Source organism: Pseudophryne corroboree, chromosome 9 (genome assembly GCF_028390025.1).
Source record: "Pseudophryne corroboree isolate aPseCor3 chromosome 9, aPseCor3.hap2, whole genome shotgun sequence".
NCBI classification, from domain to species: domain Eukaryota; kingdom Metazoa; phylum Chordata; class Amphibia; order Anura; family Myobatrachidae; genus Pseudophryne; species Pseudophryne corroboree.
The window spans coordinates 426,027,485-426,049,768 of NC_086452.1; the positions used below are offsets into that span (position 1 = coordinate 426,027,485).

At 46.4% G+C, this 22,284-nt stretch overlaps 2 protein-coding genes across 8 annotated transcripts in view; one reads left to right on the forward strand and one right to left on the reverse strand.

The window, feature by feature from the left end:
- Positions 1 to 22,284, forward strand: part of CIDEC (cell death inducing DFFA like effector c) — a 92,830-nt gene that overhangs the window by 15,032 nt on the left and 55,514 nt on the right. The window contains exon 1 of one of the 4 annotated variants that reach the window (XM_063940963.1): positions 20,805 to 20,918. The exons of 1 other annotated variant lie outside the window; for it this stretch is intronic. The gene's annotated coding sequence lies outside the window, so the exon portion shown is untranslated. Of the gene's footprint in view, positions 1 to 20,804; positions 20,919 to 22,160; positions 22,237 to 22,284 lie in introns of those variants that run through there. 2 more of the 4 variants (XM_063940962.1, XM_063940961.1) reach the window with 2 other exon arrangements.
- Positions 623 to 22,244, reverse strand: JAGN1 (jagunal homolog 1). Of its 4 annotated transcripts, none has more exons than XM_063940967.1 (3): positions 22,098 to 22,244; positions 5,994 to 6,097; positions 623 to 1,406 (listed from the first exon to the last, which is right to left on the reverse strand). In XM_063940967.1, the coding sequence occupies exons 2-3, from the start codon at positions 6,080 to 6,082 to the stop codon at positions 944 to 946; spliced, it is 552 nt and encodes a 183-aa protein (XP_063797037.1). In that variant the 5' UTR covers positions 6,083 to 6,097; positions 22,098 to 22,244; the 3' UTR covers positions 623 to 943. The 4 variants fall into 4 exon arrangements, with proteins under 4 accessions (XP_063797037.1, XP_063797039.1, XP_063797038.1 ...); XM_063940969.1 differs by having other exon boundaries at positions 22,088 to 22,244; XM_063940968.1 differs by having other exon boundaries at positions 22,052 to 22,244.

The window sequence follows — 22,284 nt, forward strand, 5'->3', positions numbered from 1 at the left end:
GTGAAAAGTTGCAGGGTGTGTGCGTTATGGGCTGGCTTGGAACTAGTGGTCAGTGTGCTTAATACACTATGCACCCATTATAGATACAAATCTGGTAAGGACAGAATGCAATTAAAATGGCGGCTGTCGGGATCTCGGCATTCAGGATACAGATGCCGGGATCCCAACAGCTAGCATTTTACCGGCGACCAGAATCCCAACACCCGCCCAATATTCCCACTCGGTTGGTGGGTTCACGCCACTAACCCAGTGGGACTAGAACCTCTGGGGAGCAAAGCTCGCCACCGGGCTCGAAGCGTGTCGAGAGCAGCCAGCCCACGAGAGGACTCACTGCCGGGATTCCGGCAGACGGGATGCCGGTATTGCTATACTGACAGCCGGTATATCATACGGGATCCGTAAGGACAACTGTCTCTCTTAAATTTGAGACCATGAATGTATTTATACTGCCATAGAGCTGGTACTATGTATAATATGTGATTTACAGAACGCTGGCGTTTTTTCTCTTCTATTTTTTCTATAAGAGAGCAGGCCCACAGATTTCATTGCCTTTGCCTGATGAGATCTGTACTAGATCTACTGAAAATACTGGAATTATTAAAGAAAACGTAGAACACACTCGGAAAGTTTAAACGTTCTTATTTCATACAAGGCATTCAATTATATTCACATGGACATTTCTTTTAAACAGTAAATGAAATCACGGACTGGTGGAGACACAAGAACAAAAGTATTGACTTCTAATAGGATGGACCCATCAAGCCTGATCTGTGGTGAATGCACCTATAAATAAACCAAAACCAAGTTTGGGGAATCATGGTTTTTTGCCCTGGGACTCGTCCTCATGATATCGGCAGTCTGGAGCTGTCATCTTCTTACATGTACGAGTTACACCATGCACCTGGGCAGATTCATCTCTCTATTGTCCCTTCCAGACCCCTGCTTATTTCTTCTTCTTCTCCTGAGTGCTGCTGAACCAAGAGTCCAGCAGTTTCTTGCTGTAGTAAAGCTGCCATCCGTGAACCTGCACGGCCAGGACCATAACCAAGTACATGACGGAGACGGCGGAGAAGCCGAAGATAAAGCGGTAAGCCTTGCCGTGGCGGTATAACTGCTGAGCCATGGGGAACATTTCCATGCTGCCGTAGATCAGGGGGGCGATGGAGAAGAGACCGGAGCTGATCATGGAGATCACCAGGTAGCTGATGTTGTTACGGGGGAAGGAGAACAATCCAAAAAGAGAAGGGACGATGCTCAGCAGGTACGGGTACTCCCACTGGTACGGCATGGCCACCAAATCATGGGAGACCAGCTTAAGGTGGGCCACACACATCTGGGCAGCCAGCAGCACCCAGATTATTACATGGGCGTAGATCAGTTTCTTAATTTCATTCTTCAGAGAGACACTGCAATACAGAGACAGGAAACATCAGGAACAACGAGAGCAGCTGTCAGTCAGCGATAACCTGGCGCTGGCTTTCACAGGGATACGGTCATTAGCTCGACATGCATTAGATCAGGCCTGGCCAACCTTCGGCTCTCCAGATGTTGTGAACCTACACATCCCAGCATGCCTTGCCACAGTTTTAGCATTCCCTAATAGCAAACCTGTGGCAAAGCATGATGGGACTTGTAGTTTTACAACAGCTGGAGAGCCACAGGTTGGCCAGGCCTGCATTAGATCGACATGGTCAATAGGTCGACATGAGTTTTTCACAATTTTTTATTTATTTTTTGAACTTTTTCATACTTTACTATCCACGTGGACTACAATTGGGAACGATAACCTGCGAGGGGACACTGTGCACTAATTGGGGTTCCCGTCACTTTACGAAGACACCAAAAACAGTCAAAAAACTAATGTCGACCTAAGTGTAATAGACCTAATGACCCATACCCCTTTCACACAGTAGTAAGCATTGTGTAAATAAAACATTACCAGGGTAATAATGCAAATTGTTTTTAGAGCAACCAAGATGATAAAAAATAATGCAAATTATTATTGCAGGATACAGCATTTAGGTCCTGTACAAGTCTATGGGGAAGTCTTCTAAGTGCCGTTTATGAACCTTTTCTATGTTTAAAGGAAGATTAGACAAGATAAAGATTAGGCTTATTCCGTACGTTCATATACAGAACTTCCCTCTAGTGGCTGGTGTACATACAAGTCAGCTCTTTAGTCTCTGACCAGACTACCTTAAAAATATCCATTTTAATTCCTAGGGTGAGCGTAGTCATACGCCCTAAATTCTCATGACAATCAGTCGGCACCTAAAAGAAATCCGGCAAAGGAATAAAGATTTTCCTGTTATACATCTGGGTGGACATAAATGGTCATTGATACAGCAAATAATGAAGTCCAGCTTTTGAGGGCGACCAAGCCAAGTGATCAAGCCCGTGCAGCAGGTGAAAAGCATCTTCTGCCTCAGTAGCTCTCGATGACCGGAACTTGGGGCCTAATTCAGAGTTGATCTCAGCATCAAATTTGTTAGCAGTTGGGCAAAACCATGTGCACTGCAGCGGGAAGGGGGGCAGATATAACATTTGCAGAGAGAGTTAGATTTGGGTGGGATATTTTGTTTCAGGCTGCTTTATTTTTACACTGCAATTTAGACTGCAGATTGAACACACCACACCCAAATCTAACTCTCTCTGCACATGTTATATCTGCCACACCTGCAGTGCACATGGTTTTGCCCAACTGCTAACAAATTTGATGCTGTGATCATATTGGAATTACCCCCATGTGCACTGCAGGGGAGGCAGATATAACATTTGCAGAGAGAGTTAGATTTGGGTGGGTTATTTTGTCTCTGTGCAGGGTAAATACTGGCTGCTTTATTTTTACACTGCAATTTAGATTGCAGATTGAAGACACCCCACCCAAATCTAACTCTCTCTGCACATGTTACATCTGCCTCCCCTGCAGTGCACATGGTTTTGCCCAACTGCTAACAAAGTTCCTGCTGCGATCAACTCAGAATTACCCCCATGGGTAAGGTCTTTGCTCCGTAGGTCCAAATTCATTGGATTACCCTCAGCAAGACCTTATCTCCTGGTAACATCTATTTCTTCATTTTTAACCTGAAGGGTTGTAGACTCTACCTTGACATATGGGTCGTGATTAACCTTTAGTTACAAGTGCCCGCAACTTTGTTGCTAGTGTATATTTAATTCACCTATTACTCATACCCTGAGTTTTATTGTAATCTTACTTCACTGCAACATTGTTTATTTATTTTTTAATTGTAACCCTTTTAGGTGGATTTTTTTATTCGGGAATGTCACTCAAACAGCCCCATCTATATTAGAACATGCCAAGATGTTTGGTCAGTTTTTGGTCCAAAAACTTATTTTAATTTCACAGTCAGAAATTAAAGCTAATCATAGATATAAACTAAGTTAATCATTTGGAATCAATTGGAATCATTTATAACCCAATATAGCAGTGATCACCATTTAATAGAAAAAATGCTGAAAAAACATTGGCACATTTTGAACCTGGATGATCAACTGAATAAAATTCTTCCGAAAAAAACAAAAATAATTTATAGAAGAGCGAAAAATTTAAGACAGGATCTAACAAGACGTTTTGTCCCAATTGAAGAAAAAACACGAACTGGATCAAAAGGTTACTTCCACTGTTTACAGTGCAATGCTTGCAAAATTACGAAAAAGAAAGGAATTAAACCGATAACCAAATTTAAATCAAATATAACGAATAAGGAATATGATCTTCAAGGTCAAATAACCTGTCACACCGAGGGAGTGATTTACCTGATTGAATGCCCATGCGGCTATCAATATGTAGGCCAAACGAAAAGAAAATTAAGCATTCGCATCTCGGAACACCTATACAACATAAAGAAAGGACTAACGACTCACAGTGTATCTCAACATTATCTGGAGCATCACAGTAAAGATGCCTCCAACCTCTCATTCATGGGTATACAAAAAGTTCAAAAAAATTGGAGAGGTGGAAATAATGTAGCAGAATTGCTAAAGAATGAAACAAAATGGATATACCATTTAAAAACCCTGCAACCGAATGGTCTTAATATAGATATAAATTTAAAAACCTTTTTAGAATAAAATACTCAGATCCTTATAAAGATATCCTATATAAATAAAGATATTCTTTTAAAATAACCTTTTAAAATATTTTATTCATATATTAATTTCACATAACTTATTTACACATTAATCCCCCAATGATACCCGTAAAAGAAAGAAGCATGAGGTTCCCACCAAAATATGACATCACTTCCTGTTTTATAAACAAAGGATTTCCGTTTTTAAATGTTCTATAAATAAAATTTTTTAGATGTAATTCAATAAATAGAGCATCTCATGCAATACACTCTATCCATGACTAAGTGCTGAGGCATGAAACGCGTCGGACAGTGTGACCGGAAGTAAGTCATTGCCGCGACCGGAAGTGCTGCAAAACCCGCAATTCGGCCGTGAAGATCGTGAGGCAGAAGCTTGGAAACCAGCCACGGGAGCCAGAAATCATCAACACAGCAAGGTACAGATAGGGACAGTTAGCCCACTACTACCTGCTGAGGATATCCCACAAGGCAGCTATATGGAATCCAAACTCACTCATTAAAAATAAAATTTCCGGACACTCATCTTATCAACTCAAAAAAGAGCTGTAAACATACTGGTATCTTCCCCTCCCCCCCTTCCCTTCCCACTCATAGCGCTTTGACATAATTTTTATTGTTTATTCTGGAACCAAAATCAAAGCAGCTTACACATACAGGCGCAGATCTGGGAATTTTTTATACCCCATAGATATAAACTTGTCATTTGTTGTGCACCCCTGAGGTGACATTATTGTGATCCAATAAGCTACAACTCTATACTTTCTATGTGGACTCTCATCAGTGATTCCAGGGCTGTCACTTTATAGAGCCGTTATGAATTTATTAACCCTTGTCTAAACACTGACAGCAGAACCACCTAGCACTATTTTCAATCTGAAGATTGTAATCAACACTCCAGTTAAATATTCCTTCTTGCTCTATTCTTTCTATCCTAGTTCATGCTAGGTGAACACTCATCAGTGATCCCAGAGGTCATATAATCTAGTATTTATCTACTACCATATGATACTGTAAACACCCAACACCATCCGATCTTGGAAGCTAAGCAGTGGTGGGCTTGGTTAGTACCTGGATGGAGGACATACAGGGAATACCAAGTGTTATAGAAACTGAGGGAATTGTAATACTATGTGCCCAACACCGACAGCAGAATCAGTACTTGTTCTTCCTTCATACTACCATCTAGAATATACATATGAATGTGATATTTTCCTACACCAATTGGATTATTAAGTATTTCATATTTGTATGTAGTTCACCTAAATTACTGTCATTCCACGTGATCACGATAACTAGTGATATTACATTGGCTGATTATTATTATTATATTGATGGGCCACAGGTAGACTGTTTTTATTAATTTTTATTCACATCTATTTATACTGTCTATCTTGGCATATTCGGATACACCAATATTAATAAGTTATTGATTAAAGGATGTTCTAATTTTTATAAAGAATTTACTATAGTCAAAAAAAATGGATCAACCATCCACATCACAAAGAGAATATAGTATGCCGAGGTAACGTCTCTGGAGGTACAGAGGGGGTGTCCTTCTAAAACCCATATTTAATATTTGCATACGATAGAGGTCACCATGTTAAAATGTAATACACAGTTTAATTTAACTAGTTTCCGCCATTCTCCAAACCATGACCTAGCACTGTTCACTAGTCATTTTGAGCCAAAACAGTTGATGGGGACCCTGCTGGTAACACCAAATAGTACTAAAGTTTAAGGTTTGGGTGGCATTGCTCTAATACATATTTGCAAAAGTAATGTGTCGCGATTATTCCTAATATAGATAAAGAGATGTCGGAATCTTATGAGCAGGTTAATCGTTGCTGCTGTGGCATTAGCGTTATAGAATAAATACGGCACCTCATTTGGTAGTGATTGGCCACCCTTTCTCGATGCTGAAAATCACTTCCGTCCGTTCCAGCTGCCCGGGGTCCTGCGCGGGAAGCCATTGATAATGCTTACACCTTGGGGCAAGAAGGGAGAGATACTTGGATGCAAATGTTGGTTTATTATTCATATTAGACAACAACTTGTGACCCAACACTAATGGAAATAACATTTCTCTGCCAGATCTCCAGTCTGACAGTAGCAAAATCAGTTATTAGGTCTATTCCACTCATCACAATATCTTCACAGGTAGAAGGGTACAGGATGTAGTCATTATGTGAATATGGTATGAACATTGATAGTCAAATTGTTGACAAGGATGGGATACGGTCATTAGGTTCACCACTATTGGTTGACATGTACTAGGTCAACATGTGTTTTTTTACTTTTTTTCACTTTTTCATACTTTACAATCCACGTGGACTACGATTGGGAATAGTAACCTGTGCCGAGCGCAGCACCTTGCCCGCACTTACCTTGCGAGGTGACACTGTGCCCTAATTGTGGTTCCCCATCACTTTACAATGAAAACGACAACAAAAGTTTTTAAAAAACCTCATGTTGACCTTTTTCCATGTCAACCTAATGACTGTGTCGACCAATAGCGTCGACCTAATGACCCATAGCCGACATGGACATAATGCCGGAGGTGTGGATTTTGTCCAGTTTGTTTAAAGAGGCAGTCATTTACAAGACATGGTTTTGCCTTGTAAAGGTCTGCAACTTTTTAAAAAAAGGGTTCAGGATCAGCCAGCATCCTGAAACTCCGGCAATCTCGGACACTATTACATCTCGGCTACTGTATCCATTGTGAATGTCAACAGACAGGATGTTGACAATACATTTCAGGGTTAGGCTGCGGCTAGGGTTTGACGCTATGTCAAAATGCAAACTGCCAACATTCACAATAACATCATGTTAATGTTGACGGGTCGCACTTAAAATGCCGCCGAACGGGATCCCGGAATGTAGACATGTGGCCAGAATACAGACGTCAAAATGAAGATAAAGGTGGGATTCCCAGCGTCAAAATACAGACGCCTAGAGTCCTGATCATCCTCTCAGCTGAACGCTATCGCATCCTGCCGCGTGGGGGTGGGGGGTGGAGGGTCTTTAGGTTTAAGCATTAGAATGGGGCTTAGAGTTGAGTGTAGGGATGGGAAGGTTAGGGTTTAGTACTGGAGGGTTAGGTTTAGGCACTTAGAAGGGGAGGTTAAGGTTAAGCGCCAAGCGGGGAGGGTTAGGTTCAGGCAGCGGGGAAGGAAGGAGGAAGGGTGGGTTAGGGAAGGTGACAGGGGAAGTTTATGGTGTTAACTACGTGGCTGTCTGGATTCTGAAGGTGCGGGGGGGGGGGGGGGGCGACAACGACACTGTTGTCTGTATTCTGGCCCCGGCATCCCGTTCATCGGGATAACCTACTGATTCCAATGTTTATATTTGACATGTTGATATAACATCCATGAAACATTCTGAATGTCAACATTCTGTACCACACCTGGGAGAGGATGGAATACAGGAAGGCTATGAGATGTTTACCTCATATTATCATGTGGCTGCAAAAGGATAAACAATCAGGTGGCAGAATGATTTGACAGAATAAGGAAACGGGTATGGGTCGACCCAACTTAGGTCGACATGTACTAGGTCGACATTGGCATTAGGTGGACATGTACTAGGTCGACGTGTACTAGGTCGACATTGGCATTAAGTCAACATGAGTTTTTGGTGTCTTTTTCTCCGTAAAGTGACCGGGAACCCCAATTAGTGCACTGTGTCCCCTCACATGGCGAGCGAACGGCACAGGTTACCGTTCCAAGCGTAGTCCATGTGGATCGTTAAGTATGAAAAAATCCAAAAATTTAAGAAAATGTGAATAACTCATGTCGAACTAGTACGATCTAACGCCCATATCGATCTATTGCATGTCGACCTAATGCTAATGTGGACCTTCAGTGGTCTACCTAAGGAAACAGCAAACTATGGGGTAGATGTATTATCCTGGAGAAGGCTATAAACCAGTGATAAAGCAGTGTTGAGTGCAAGGTGATAATGCACCAGCCAATCATCTCTTAACTGTTAATTTACATATGAGAGCTGATTGGCTGGTGTGTTTATCACCTTGCACATATCACTGGTTTATCACTTCCTTATGCCTTCTCCAGGTTAATAATACATCTGCCCCTGTGTTCAAGTAAAACTGTACAGAACACAACTGAGGCCCAACACAAATAATGCGTTGGTGACATTCTACACCAGGTGTTTGACCGTACTGTATCTCCTGTTGACTTGTTACTCTGCTAAAAGAACATTTTCCACAGATTTAATGCATTAAATGCTTAGTATAAAAAATAAGATTTTACTCACCGGTAAATCTATTTCTCGTAGTCCGTAGTGGATGCTGGGAACTCCGTAAGGACCATGGGGAATAGCGGCTCCGCAGGAGACTGGGCACAAAAGTAAAGCTTTAGGACTAGCTGGTGTGCACTGGCTCCTCTCCCTATGACCCTCCTCCAAGCCTCAGTTAGGATACTGTGCCCGGACGAGCGTACACAATAAGGAAGGATTCATGAATCCCGGGTAAGACTCATACCAGCCACACCAATCACACCGTACAACTTGTGATCTGAACCCAGTTAACAGCATGATAACAGAGGAGCCTCTGAAAAGATGGCTCACAACAACAATAACCCGATTTAGTTAACAATAACTATGTACAAGTATTGCAGATAATCCGCACTTGGGATGGGCGCCCAGCATCCACTACGGACTCCGAGAAATAGATTTACCGGTGAGTAAAATCTTATTTTTTCTGACGTCCTAGTGGATGCTGGGAACTCCGTAAGGACCATGGGGATTATACCAAAGCTCCCAAACGGGCGGGAGAGTGCGGATGACTCTGCAGCACCGAATAAGAGAACTCCAGGTCCTCCTCAGCCAGGGTATCAAATTTGTAGAATTTTGTAAACGTATTTGCTCCTGACCAAGTAGCTGCTCGGCAAAGTTGTAAAGCCGAGACCCCTCGGGCAGCCGCCCAAGATGAGCCCACCTTCCTTGTGGAGTGGGCATTTACAGATTTTGGCTGTGGCAGGCCTGCCACAGAATGTGCAAGCTGAAATTGTACTACAAATCCAACGAGCAATAGTCTGCTTAGAAGCAGGAGCACCCAGCTTGTTGGGTGCATACAGGATAAACAGCGAGTCAGATTTTCTGACTCCAGCCGTCCTGGAAACATATATTTTCAGGGCCCTGACAACGTCTAGCAACTTGGAGTCCTCCAAGTCCCTAGTAGCCGCAGGCACCACAATAGGTTGGTTCAAGTGAAACGCTGAAACCACCTTAGGGAGAAACTGAGGACGAGTCCTCAATTCCGCCCTGTCCGAATGGAAAATCAGATAAGGGCTTTTACAGGATAAAGCCGCCAATTCTGACACGCGCCTGGCCGAGGCCAGGGCCAATAGCATGACCACTTTCCATGTGAGATATTTCAAATCCACGGATTTAAGTGGTTAAAACCAATGAGACTTTAGGAACCCCAAAACTACATTGAGATCCAAAGGTGCCACTGGAGGCACAAAAGGAGGCTGTATATGCAGTACCCCTTTTACAAACGTCTGAACTTCAGGGACTGAAGCTAGTTCTTTCTGGAAGAAAATTGACAGAGCCGAAATTTGAACCTTAATGGACCCCAATTTCAGGCCCATAGACACTCCTGTTTGCAGGAAATGTAGGAATCGACCCAGTTGAAATTCCTCCGTCGGGGCCTTACTGGCCTCGCACCACGCAACATATTTTCACCAAATGCGGTGATAATGTTTTGCGGTTACATCCTTCCTGGCTTTGATCAGGGTAGGAATGACTTCATCCGGAATGCCTTTTTCCTTCAGGATCCGGCGTTCAACCGCCATGCCGTCAAACGCAGCCGCGGTAAGTCTTGGAGCAGACAGGGTCCTTGCTGGAGCAGGTCCCTACTTAGAGGTAGAGGCCACGGATCCTCCGTGAGCATCTCTTGAAGTTCCGGGTACCAAGTCCTTCTTGGCCAATCCGGAGCCACGAGTATAGTTCTTACTCCTCTCAGTCGTATAATTCTCAGTACCTTGGGTATGAGAGGCAGAGGAGGGAACACATACACTGACTGGTACACCCACGGCGTTACCAGAGCTTCCACAGCTATTGCCTGAGGGTCCCTTGACCTGGCGCAATACCTGTCCAGTTTTCTTTGTTGAGGCGGGACGCCATCATGTCCACCTTTGGTTTTTCCCAACGGTTTACAATCATGTGGAAGACTTCTGGATGAAGTCCCCACTCTCCCGGGTGGAGGTCGTGCCTGCTGAGGAAGTCTGCTTCCCAGTTGTCCACTCCCGGAATGAACACTGCTGACAGTGCTATCACATGATTTTCCGCCCAGCGAAGAATCCTTGCAGCTTCTGCCATTGCCCTCCTGCTTCTTGTGCCGCCCTGTCTGTTTACGTCGGCGACTGCCGTGATGTTGTCCGACTGGATCAACACCGGCTGACCTTGAAGCAGAGGTCTTGCTAAGCTTAGAGCATTGTAAATGGCCCTTAGCTCCAGGATATTTATGTGAAGTGATGTCTCCAGGCTTGACCATAAGCCCTGGAAATTCCTTCCCTGTGTGACTGCTCCCCAGCCTCGCAGGCTGGCATCCATGGTCACCAGGACCCAGTCCTGAATGCCGAATCTGCGGCCCTCTAGAAGATGAGCACTCGGCAACCACCACAGAAGAGACACCCTTGTCCTTGGTGACAGGGTTATCCGCTGATGCATCTGAAGATGCGACCCGGACCATTTGTCCAGCAGGTCCCACTGGAAAGTTCTTGCGTGGAATCTGCCGAATGGGATTGCTTCGTAGGAAGCCACCATTTTCCCCAGGACCCTTGTGCATTGATGCACTGAGACCTGGCTCGGTTTTAGGAGGTTCCTGACTAGTTCGGATAACTCCCTGGCTTTCTCCTCCGGGAGAAACACCTTTTTCTGGACTGTGTCCAGGATCATCCCTAGGAACAGAAGACGAGTCGTCGGAATCAGCTGCGATTTTGGAATATTGAGAATCCAACCATGCTGCTGCAACACTACCTGAGATAGTGCTACTCCGACCTCCAACTGTTCCCTGGATCTTGCCCTTATCAGGAGATCGTCCAAGTAAGGGATAACTAAAACTCCCTTCCTTCGAAGGAGTATCATCATTTCGGCCATTACCTTGGTAAAGACCCGGGGTGCCGTGGACAATCCAAACGGCAGCGTCTGAAACTGATAGTGACAGTTCTGTACCACAAACCTGAGGTACCCTTGGTGAGAAGGGTAAATTGGGACATGAAGGTAAGCATCCTTGATGTCCAGAGACACCATATAGTCCCCTTCTTCCAGGTACGCAATCACCGCTCTGAGTGACTCCATCTTGAATTTGAACCTCTGTATGTAAGTGTTCAAAGATTTTAGATTTAAAATCGGTCTCACCGAGCCATCCGGCTTCGGTACCAAGAACAGTGTGGAATAATACCCCTTTCCCTGTTGCAGGAGGGGTACCTTGATTATCACCTGCTGGGAATACAGCTTGTGACTGCCTTCCAATACTGGCTCCCTATCGGAGGGAGACGTCGGTAAAGCAGACTTTAGGAAACGGCGAGGGGGAGACGTCTCGAATTCCAATTTGTACCCCTGAGATATCACCTGAAGGATCCAGGGGTCTACTTGCGAGTGAGCCCACTGCGCGCTGAAATTCTTGAGACGGGCCCCCACCGTGCCTAAGTCCGCTTGTAAAGCCCCAGCGTCATGCTGAGGGCTTGGCAGAAGCGGGAGAGGGCTTCTGTTCCTGGGAACTAGCTGTTTGCTGCAGCCTTATTCCTCTCCCTCTGCCACGTGTCAGAAAAAAGGAACCTTTTGCCCGCTTGCCCTTATGTTAAGAGGCGACCTGGGGTAAAAACGTGGATTTCCCAGCTGTTGCCGTGGCCACCAGGTCTGAAAGACCTACCCCAAATAACTCCTCCCCTTTATAAGGCAATACTTCCATATGCCGTTTGGAATCCGCATCACCTGACCACTGTCGTGTCCATAACCCTCTTCTGGCAGAAATGGACAGCGCACTTACTCTTGATGCCAGTCGGCAAATATCCCGCTGTGCATCACGCATATATAGAAATGCATCTTTTAAATGCTCTATAGTCAGTAATATACTGTCCCTATCTAGGGTATCAATATTTTCAGTCAGGGAATCCGACCACGCTAACCCAGCACTGCACATCCAGGCTGAGGCGATTGCTGGTCGCAGTATAACACCAGTATGTGTGTAAATACATTTTAGGATATTCTCCTGCTTTCTATCAGCAGGATCCTTAAGGGCGGCCGTCTCAGGAGAGGGTAGAACCACCTGTTTTGACAAGCGTGTGAGCGCTTTATCCACCTTAGGGGGGGTTTCCCAACGCACCCTAACCTCTGGCGGGAAAGGATATAATGCCAATAATTTTTTAGAAATTATCAGTTTTTTTATCGGGGGAAACCCACGTTTCATCACACACTTCATTTAATTCCTCAGATTCAGGAAAAACTACAGGTAGTTTTTTCTCACCGAACATAATACCCTTTTTAGTGGTACTTGTATTAACAGAAATGTGTAAAACATTTTTCATTGCCTCAATCATGTAACGTGTGGCCCTACTGGAAGTCACGTTTGTCTCTTCACCGTCGACACTGGAGTCAGTATCCGTGTCGACGTCTGTATCTGCCATCTGAGGTAACGGGCGCTTTAGAGCCCCTGACGGCCTATGAGACGTCTGGACAGGCACAAGCTGAGTATCCGGCTGTCTCATGTCATCAACTGTCTTTTGTAAAGAGCTGACACTGTCACGTAATTCCTTCCAACAGTTCATCCACTCAGGTGTCGACCCCCCAGGGGGAGACATCACTATTACAGGCAATTGCTCCGCCTCCACATCATTTTCCTCCTCATACATGTCGACACCAACGTACCGACACACAGCACACACACAGGGAATGCTCTGATAGAGGACAGGACCCCACTAGCCCTTTGGGGAGACAGAGGGAGAGTTTGCCAGCACACAGCAGAGCGCTATATATATATATAATAAGAATTTACTTACCGATAATTCTATTTCTCGGAGTCCGTAGTGGATGCTGGGGTTCCTGAAAGGACCATGGGGAATAGCGGCTCCGCAGGAGACAGGGCACAAAAAGTAAAGCTTTAGGATCAGGTGGTGTGCACTGGCTCCTCCCCCTATGACCCTCCTCCAAGCCTCAGGATACTGTGCCCGGACGAGCGTACACAATAAGGAAGGATTTATTAATCCCGGGTAAGACTCATACCAGCCACACCAATCACACTGTACAACCTGTGATCTGAACCCAGTTAACAGTATGATAACAGCGGAGCCTCTGAAAAGATGGCTCACAACAAATAATAACCCGATTTTTGTAACTATGTACAAGTAATGCAGATAATCCGCACTTGGGATGGGCGCCCAGCATCCACTACGGACTCCGAGAAATAGAATTATCGGTAAGTAAATTCTTATTTTCTCTATCGTCCTAGTGGATGCTGGGGTTCCTGAAAGGACCATGGGGATTATACCAAAGCTCCCAAACGGGCGGGAGAGTGCGGATGACTCTGCAGCACCGAATGAGAGAACTCCAGGTCCTCCTTAGCCAGGGTATCAAATTTGTAGGATTTTACAAACGTGTTTGCCCCTGACTAAATAGCCGCTCGGCAAAGTTGTAAAGCCGAGACCCTTCGGGCAGCCGCCCAAGATGAGCCCACCTTCCTTGTGGAATGGGCATTTACATATTTTGGCTGTGGCAGGCCTGCCACAGAATGTGCAAGCTGAATTGTATTACACATCCAACTAGCAAAAGTCTGCTTAGAAGCAAGAGCACCCAGTTTGTTGGGTGCATACAGGATAACAGCAAGTCAGTTTTCCTGACTCCAGCCGTCCTGGAACCTATATTTTCAGGGCCCTGACCACATCTAGCAACTTGGAGTCCTCCAAGTCCCTAGTAGGCGCAAGACACCACAATAAGCTGGTTCAGGTGAAACACTGACACCACCTTAGGGAGAGAACTGGGGACGAGTCCGCAGCTCTGCCCTGTCCGAATGGACAAACAGATATGGGCTTTTTTGAGAAAAAAACCACCAATTTGACACTCGCCTGGTCCAGGCCAGGTCCAAGAGCATGTTCACTTTTCATGTGAGATGCTTCAAATCCACAGATTTGACTGGTTTTAAACCAATGTGTTTTGAGGAATCCCAGAACTACGTTGAGATCCCACAGTGCCACTGGAGGCACAAAAGGGGGTTGTATATGCAATACTCCCTTGACAAACTTCTGGACTTCAGGAACTGAAGCCAATTCTTTCTGGAAGAAAAATCGACAGGGCCGAAATTTGAACCTTAATGGACCCCAATTTGAGGCCCATAGACACTCCTGTTTGCAGGAAATGCAGGAATCGACCGAGTTGAAATTTCTTCGTGGGGCCTTCCTGGCCTCACACCACGCAACATATTTTCGCCACATGTGGTGATAATGTTGTGCGGTCACCTCCTTTCTGGCTTTGACCAGGGTAGGAATGACCTCTTCCTGAATGCCTTTTCCCTTAGGATCCGGCGTTCCACCGCCATGCCGTCAAACGCAGCTGCGGTAAGTCTTGGAACAGACATGGTACTTGCTGAAACAAGTCCCTTCTTAGCGGCAGAGGCCATAAGTCCTCTGTGAGCATCTCTTGAAGTTCCGGGTACCAAGTCCTTCTTGGCCAATCCGGAGCCATGAGTATAGTTCTTACTCCTCTACGTCTTATAATTCTCAGTACCTTAGGTATGAAAAGCAGAGGATGGAACACATACACCGACTGGTACACCCACGGTGTTACCAGAACGTCCACAGCTATTGCCTGAGGGTCTCTTAACCTGGCGCAATACCTGTCCCGTTTTTTGTTCAGACGGGACGCCATCATGTCCACCTTTGGTAATTCCCAACGGTTTACAATCATGTGGAAAACTTCCCCATGAAGTTCCCACTCTACCGGGTGGAGGTCGTGCCTACTGAGGAAGTCTGCTTCCCAGTTTCCATTCCCGGAATGAAACACTGCTGACAGTGCTATCACATGATTTTCCGCCCAGCGAAAAGTCCTTGCAGTTTTTGCCACTGCCCTCCTGCTTCTTGTGCCGCCCTGTCTATTTACGTGGGCGACTGCCGTGATGTTTTATCCCACTGGATCAATACCGGCTGACCTTGAAGCAGAGGTCTTGCTAAGCTTAGAGCATTATAAATTTACCCTTAGCTATATTTATGTGGAGAAAAGTCTCCAGACTTGATCACACTCCCTGGAAATTTTTTTCTTGTGTGACTGCTCCCCAGCCTCTCGGGCTGGCCTCCGTGGTCACCAACATCCAAAACTGAATGCCGAATCTGCGGCCCTCTAGAAGATGAGCACTCTGTAACCACCACAGGAGAGACACCCTTGTCCTTGGATATAGGGTTATCCGCTGATGCATCTGAAGATGCGATCCGGACCATCTGTCCAGCAGATCCCACTGAAAAGTTCTTGCATGAAATCTGCCGACTGGAATTGCTTCGAAGGAAGTCACCATTTTTTTACCATGGCCCTTGTGCAATGATGCACTGATTTTAGGAGGTTCCTGACTAGCTCGGATAACTCCCTGGCTTTCTCTTCCGGGAGAAACACCTTTTTCTGGACTGTGTCCAGAATCATCCCTAAGCACAGGAGACTTGTTGTCGGGATCAGCTGCGATTTTGGAATATTTAGAATCCACCCCTGCTGTTGTAACAGTATCCGAGATAGTGCTACTCCGACCTCCAACTGTTTCCTGGACTTTGCCCTTATCAGGAGATCGTCCAAGTAAGGGATAATTAAGACGCCTTTTCTTCGAAGAAGAACCATCATTTCGGCCATTACCTTGGTAAAGACCCGGGGTGCCGTGGACAATCCAAACGGCAGCGTCTGAAACTGATAGTGACAGTTCTGTACCACGAACCTGAGGTACCCTTAGTGATAAGGGCAAATTTGGGACATGGAGGTAAGCATCCCTGATGTCTCGGGACACCATATAGTCCCCTTCTTCCCAGTTCGTTATCACTGCTCTGAGTGACTCCATCTTGATTTGAACCTTTGTAAGTGTTCAAATTTTTTTAGATTTAGAATAGGTCTCACCTAGCCTTCTGGCTTCAGTACCACAATATAGTGTGGAATAATACCCCTTTTCTTGTTGTAGGAGGGGTAATTTAATTATCACCTGCTGGGAATACAGCTCGTGAATTGTTTCCCATACTGCCTCCTTGTCGGAGGGAGACCTTGGTAAAGCAGACTTCAGGAGCCTGCGCAGGGGAAACGTCTCGACATTCCAATCTGTACCCCTGGGATACTACTTGTAGGATCCAGGGGTCCTGTACGGTCTCAGCGTCATGCTGAGATCTTGTCAGAAGCGGTGGAACGCTTCTGTTCCTGGGAATGGGCTGCCTGCTGCAGTCTTCTTCCCTTTCCTCTATCCCTGGGCAGATATGACTCTTATAGGGACGAAAGGACTGAAGCTGAAAAGACGGTGTCTTTTTCTGCAGAGATGTGACTTAGGGTAAAAACGGTGGATTTTCCAGCAGTTGCCGTGGCCACCAGGTCCGATGGACCGACCCCAAATAACTCCTCTTCCTTTATACGGCAATACACCTTTGTGCCGTTTGGAATCTGCATCACCTGACCACTGTCGTGTCCATAAACATCTTCTGGCAGATATGGACATCGCACTTACTCTTGATGCCAGAGTGCAAATATCCCTCTGTGCATCTCGCATATATAGAAATGCATCCTTTAAATGCTCTATAGTCAATAAAATACTGTCCCTGTCAAGGGTATCAATATTTTTAGTCAGGGAATCCGACCAAGCCACCCCAGCTCTGCACATCCAGGCTGAGGCGATCGCTGGTCGCAGTATAACACCAGTATGTGTGTATATACTTTTTATGATATTTTCCAGCCTCCTGTCAGCTGGCTCCTTGAGGACGGCCCTATCTATAGACGGTACCGCCACTTGTTCTGATAAGCGTGTGAGCGCCTTATCCACCCTAAGGGGTGTTTCCCAACGCGCCCTAACTTCTGGCGGGAAAGGGTATACCGCCCATATTTTCTATCGGGGGGAACCCACGCATCATCACACACTTCATTTAATTTATCTGATTCAGGAAAAACTACGGTAGTTTTTTCACATCCCACATAATACCCTCTTTTGTGGTACTTGTAGTATCAGAAATATGTAACACCTCCTTCATTGCCCTTAACGTGTGGCCCTAATAAGGAATACGTTTGTTTATTCACCGTCGACACTGGATTCAGTGTCCCTGTCTGTGTCTGTGTCAACCGACTAAAGTAAACGGGCGTTTTAAAACCCCTGACGGTGTTTTTGAGACGTCTGGACCGGTACTAATTGTTTGTCGGCCGTCTCATGTCGTCAACCGACCTTGGCGCGTGTTGACATTATCACGTAATTCCCTAAATAAGCCATCCATTCCGGTGTCGACTCCCTAGAGAGTGACATCACCATTACAGGCAATTGCTCCGCCTCCTCACCAACATCGTCCTCATACATGTCGACACACACGTACCGACACACAGCACACACACAGGGAATGCTCTGATAGAGGACAGGACCTACTAGCCCTTTGGAGAGACAGAGGGAGAGTTTGCCAGCACACACCAAAAACGCTATAATTATATAGGGACAACCTTATATAAGTGTTTTCCCTTATAGCATCTTTTTTATATATTTCTAACGCCAAATTAGTGCCCCCCCTCTCTGTTTTAACCCTGTTTCTGTAGTGCAGTGCAGGGGAGAGCCTGGGAGCCTTCCCTCCAGCCTTTCTGTGAGGGAAAATGGCGCTGTGTGCTGAGGAGATAGGCCCCGCCCCTTTTTCGGCGGCCTCGTCTCCCGCTCTTAACGGATTCTGGCAGGGGTTAAATATCTCCATATAGCCCCCGGAGGCTATATGTGAGGTATTTTTAGCCAAAAATAGGTTTTCATTGCCTCCCAGGGCGCCCCCCTCCCAGCGCCCTGCACCCTCAGTGACTGCCGTGTGAAGTGTGCTGAGAGGAAATGGCGCACAGCTGCAGTGCTGTGCGCTACCTTAAGAAGACTGAGGAGTCTTCATGCCGCCGATTCTGGACCTTCTTCTTGTTTCAGCATCTGCAAGGGGGCCGGCGGCGAGGCTCCGGTGACCATCCAGGCTGTACCTGTGATCGTCCCTCTGGAGCTAATGTCCAGTAGCCAAAGAAGCCAATCCATCCTGCACGCAGGTGAGTTCACTTCTTCTCCCCTAAGTCCCTCGTTGCAGTGATCCTGTTGCCAGCAGGACTCACTGTAAAATAAAAAACCTAAGCTAAACTTTTCTAAGCAGCTCTTTAGGAGAGCCACCTAGATTGCACCCTTCTCGGCCGGGCACAAAAATCTAACTGAGGCTTGGAGGAGGGTCATAGGGGGAGGAGCCAGTGCACACCACCTGATCCTAAAGCTTTACTTTTTGTGCCCTGTCTCCTGCGGAGCTGCTATTCCCCATGGTCCTTTCAGGAACCCCAGCATCCACTAGGACGATAGAGAATATATATATATATATATATATATATATATATATATATATATATATATATATATATATATATATATATATACACAGGGATAACCTTATATAAGTGTTTTTCCCCTTATAGCTGCTGTATAGTTAATACTGCGCCTAATTAGTGCCCCCCTCTCTTTTTTAACCCTTTCTGTAGTGTAGTGACTGCAGGGGAGAGCCAGGGAGCTTCCCGGAGCTGTGAGGGAAAAAGGCGCCAGTGTGCTGAGGAGATAGGTTCCGCCCCTTTTTCGCGGACTTTTCTCCTGCTTTTTTATGGATTCTGGCAGGGGTTAAAATTCATCCATATAGCCCCGGGGGCTATATGTGATGTATTTTCGCCAGCCAAGGTGTTTTTATTGCTGCTCAGGGCGCCCCCCCCTAGCGCCCTGCACCCTCAGTGACCGAAGTGTGAAGTGTGCTGAGGAGCAATGGCGCACAGCTGCAGTGCTGTGCGCTACCTTGGTGAAGACAGGATGTCTTCTGCCGCCGATTTTCCGGACCTCTTCTTGCTTCTGGCTCTGTAAGGGGGCCGACGGCGCGGCTCTGGGACCGGACTCCATGGCTGGGCCTGTGTTCGATCCCTCTGGAGCTAATGGTGTCCAGTAGCCTAAGAAGCCCAATCCACTCTGCACGCAGGTGAGTTCGCTTCTTCTCCCCTTTGTCCCTCGATGCAGTGAGCCTGTTGCCAGTAGGTCTCACTGAAAATAAAAAACCTAAAACTAAACTTTTCACTAAGCAGCTCAGGAGAGCCACCTAGTGTGCACCCTTCTCGTTCGGGCACAAAAATCTAACTGAGGCTTGGAGGAGGGTCATAGGGGGAGGAGCCAGTGCACACCAGGTAGTCCTAAAGCTTTACTTTTGTGCCCAGTCTCCTGCGGAGCCGCTATTCCCCATGGTCCTTACGGAGTTCCCAGCATCCACTAGGACGTCAGAGAAATAATAATAATGTAAATCTATATAAACTGTTACAAACAACAGGCAAGGAGCAGCCTTGTATCATGCCAGGGCTCACATCTCACAGTAACTTAAGATCTGGCTAGTGTAGGATACAATCTATTCATTTTATGTAGATATATGCAAATCTCTCCCCCAGTTGAAGCAACATGAAGGTCAAAAGGAGAGAAACAGAGCCAGTTTACTGTAACAATGGGGCAGATGTATTAACCTGGAGAAGGCATAAGGAAGTGATAAACCAGTAATGAGCACAAGGTGATAAAGATACCAGCCAATCAGATCCTAACTGTTAATTTAAATATTGGAGCTGATTGGCTGGTGCCTTTATCACCTTGCACATATCACTGGTTTATCACTTCCTTATGCCTTCTCCAGGTTAATACATCTGCGCCCGTGTCACATAATTACTGCAGGCAGAATAAACCACAGAGGTAATTATTATGCCTGGGCAACATATACTATAGTATGTCTTCATTCAGATTACTGTACAAGGATAAAATACCCATGGCTGCCAGAAACGTGCGTTTTCACCAGGTGTGATGTTATCTCCAAGCGCTACTGTCAGCGCCAGGGGCATACCATTCAGACATGGGCCAGGGCATTATCCCAGGTTGCAAGTCCGAGGAATAACCCTGGTCGTTAAGCCGCCGTTTATGAGGCGTGGTCGGAACGTTGGGGGGGGCACGGCAGCTGCTACACGCAGCCGCTGCAGCGACAAACAACTCCCGGCCAGCCGCAGGAGCTGCACTGGGCGGGAGTTACTCCTGAAATACAAAAGCGGCGATGCTTTTGTATTTGTGCGGGGGAGGGGGGGGGGGCACTGACATGCGGGGCGGATGTGCTGGGCGTCCCCCCGCATGTCAGGGAAGATGGTCGTGGCTGTGCTAAATTTAGCACAGCTACCATCAACTTGGAAAGACCCTTATGTCTCTGGGGTTGGAGGGGAAGGTGGGCAGTGTATGACTTATCCCTGGCGCTGGGGGTAAGGTATGTTGTATGTTCCAGTGGCCGGGGAAGGGGGTTGGCAAAACATCTCTAAGCTCCTTGTTGTATAAATGGTGCAGCTGGGACCATGTCACAGTGCTAATTGTCCAATCCCTACCTTAACCTCGGCACTCTTGGGTAGTTTTCCAGGTTCCTCCCCTTGCTGCTCGTTCGTAGGACAAGAGAGACCCAGACCAAGAAGCAGTGAAGCAGGAGCCGGCAAGAAGCACAGTTCCTGGGTACAGACAAGCAGCAAGGGGAGCAACTTGCAAAACTACCAGAGATCGCCGGAAGTTAAGTCAGGGAAAACATAGCGAAGGTTAGACAGAGCCTGCCGTCCTGTTCACCCCTCCATTAGGGCTGATTAGTCTGTTGTGCCATACTAGGCCAGTCCCGCCAATGCTACCCCACGGCTGAGGCTAAAGGCACACACAAGTGCCTGAGAGCCGGTGCAGATGCCAGCTTCTGGTTTGCGTTCCACTGTGGAATGCGACTCCTGGAAGTGCAGCAGTCGGGCCGGCAGATTAGGAAGTTACCCAGCCCAACTGATGGGGCAATTGGACTCGCCAAGTGGGAGTTTACCCGCTATCCCGGCTGCCCAATCTGCCCCTGCATCAGAGCCGGCCTTAGGCATAGGCAAACTATGCAAATGCCCAGGGCATTTGGTATGCTGAGGGGCACCAGCAGCTTCTGCTGATTAAAATGATATGCGGCATGCCTATATTCTGTGTGTATTGCTGGAAATCACTGTAATGTAGCATTTCGTACACAGATACAGCCGCAGTCACACACAGAATATAGGCATGCAGCATATAATTTTAATCAGCAGAAGCGGCTTGTGCATCCTAGCCACATAGTAAAGCAAATAAGATGCATTTTTATAAACAAAAGGTGCCCGACGTTAACAGGGCTGCCAGCTGACTCATGCCAGGCATCTCTTGCAGAATTAGCAGCGGTGCTAGGGAGCGCCAGCCAAAATCTTGCCTAGGGCATCATATTGGTTAGGGCCGGCTCTGCCCTGCATCCTAGGGGCTGTACAGCAGCTCCTGGTACAGACCCCAAATAACAGCAATACAACCAGTATTATTAATTTGCAAAACGGACCTTATAACCACAGCAAATGGGCCCTGCAACAAAACAGTCAGTGCCCTTAATGCTGTGCTAGGTTTGTGCCAAGCTTATTTAGAGATCATGGCCAGCAGTTATATGTGTTGCTGCTGCCCACAATGAGGGCATCTACACTGTACATAGTGTATGTGTGTGAGTGTGCTGCATGGCACATGAATTGCTGCAGCATCAGCTGTGCAGGACACCAGGACAGCCAGTGACTGTCATACCCTGCCTGAGTATTGCCCCTGCAGCATGCATGCACCCTGGTCATTATTACAGGGGAGCTGTGACCACCCTGCACTACTGTATGGGCCAATAAAAACCACACAATAATAACCTCACCTGCCCTTCACACAACAGACCGCACATACAACGTACCCCGTCTCACCTCACACACTTCCCTGATACAATGTATCAGTCAGCAGCACTGTTTGATGATCACTTCCTGTTTCGGCCATCTTGGTACTCCCGGAAGTAGCTTCAGCAGAGGGAGCACTAATACATCTACATATCATTCTCCCTCCTGGGTGTGTGCCTGTAAAACCTGACATAGAGAGTTGCTGTGGTGTTGTTGT

Coding starts and splice junctions, on each gene's coding strand:
- JAGN1 (XM_063940967.1), bottom strand. CDS start 6,082: ATGGCTTCCCGCGCAGGACCCCGGGCAGCTGGAACGGACGGAAGTGAT. Junction 1,407..5,993: donor GCCAATCACTACCAAATGAG/GTGCCGTATTTA, acceptor TCTGTATTGCAG/TGTCTCTCTGAAGAATGAAA.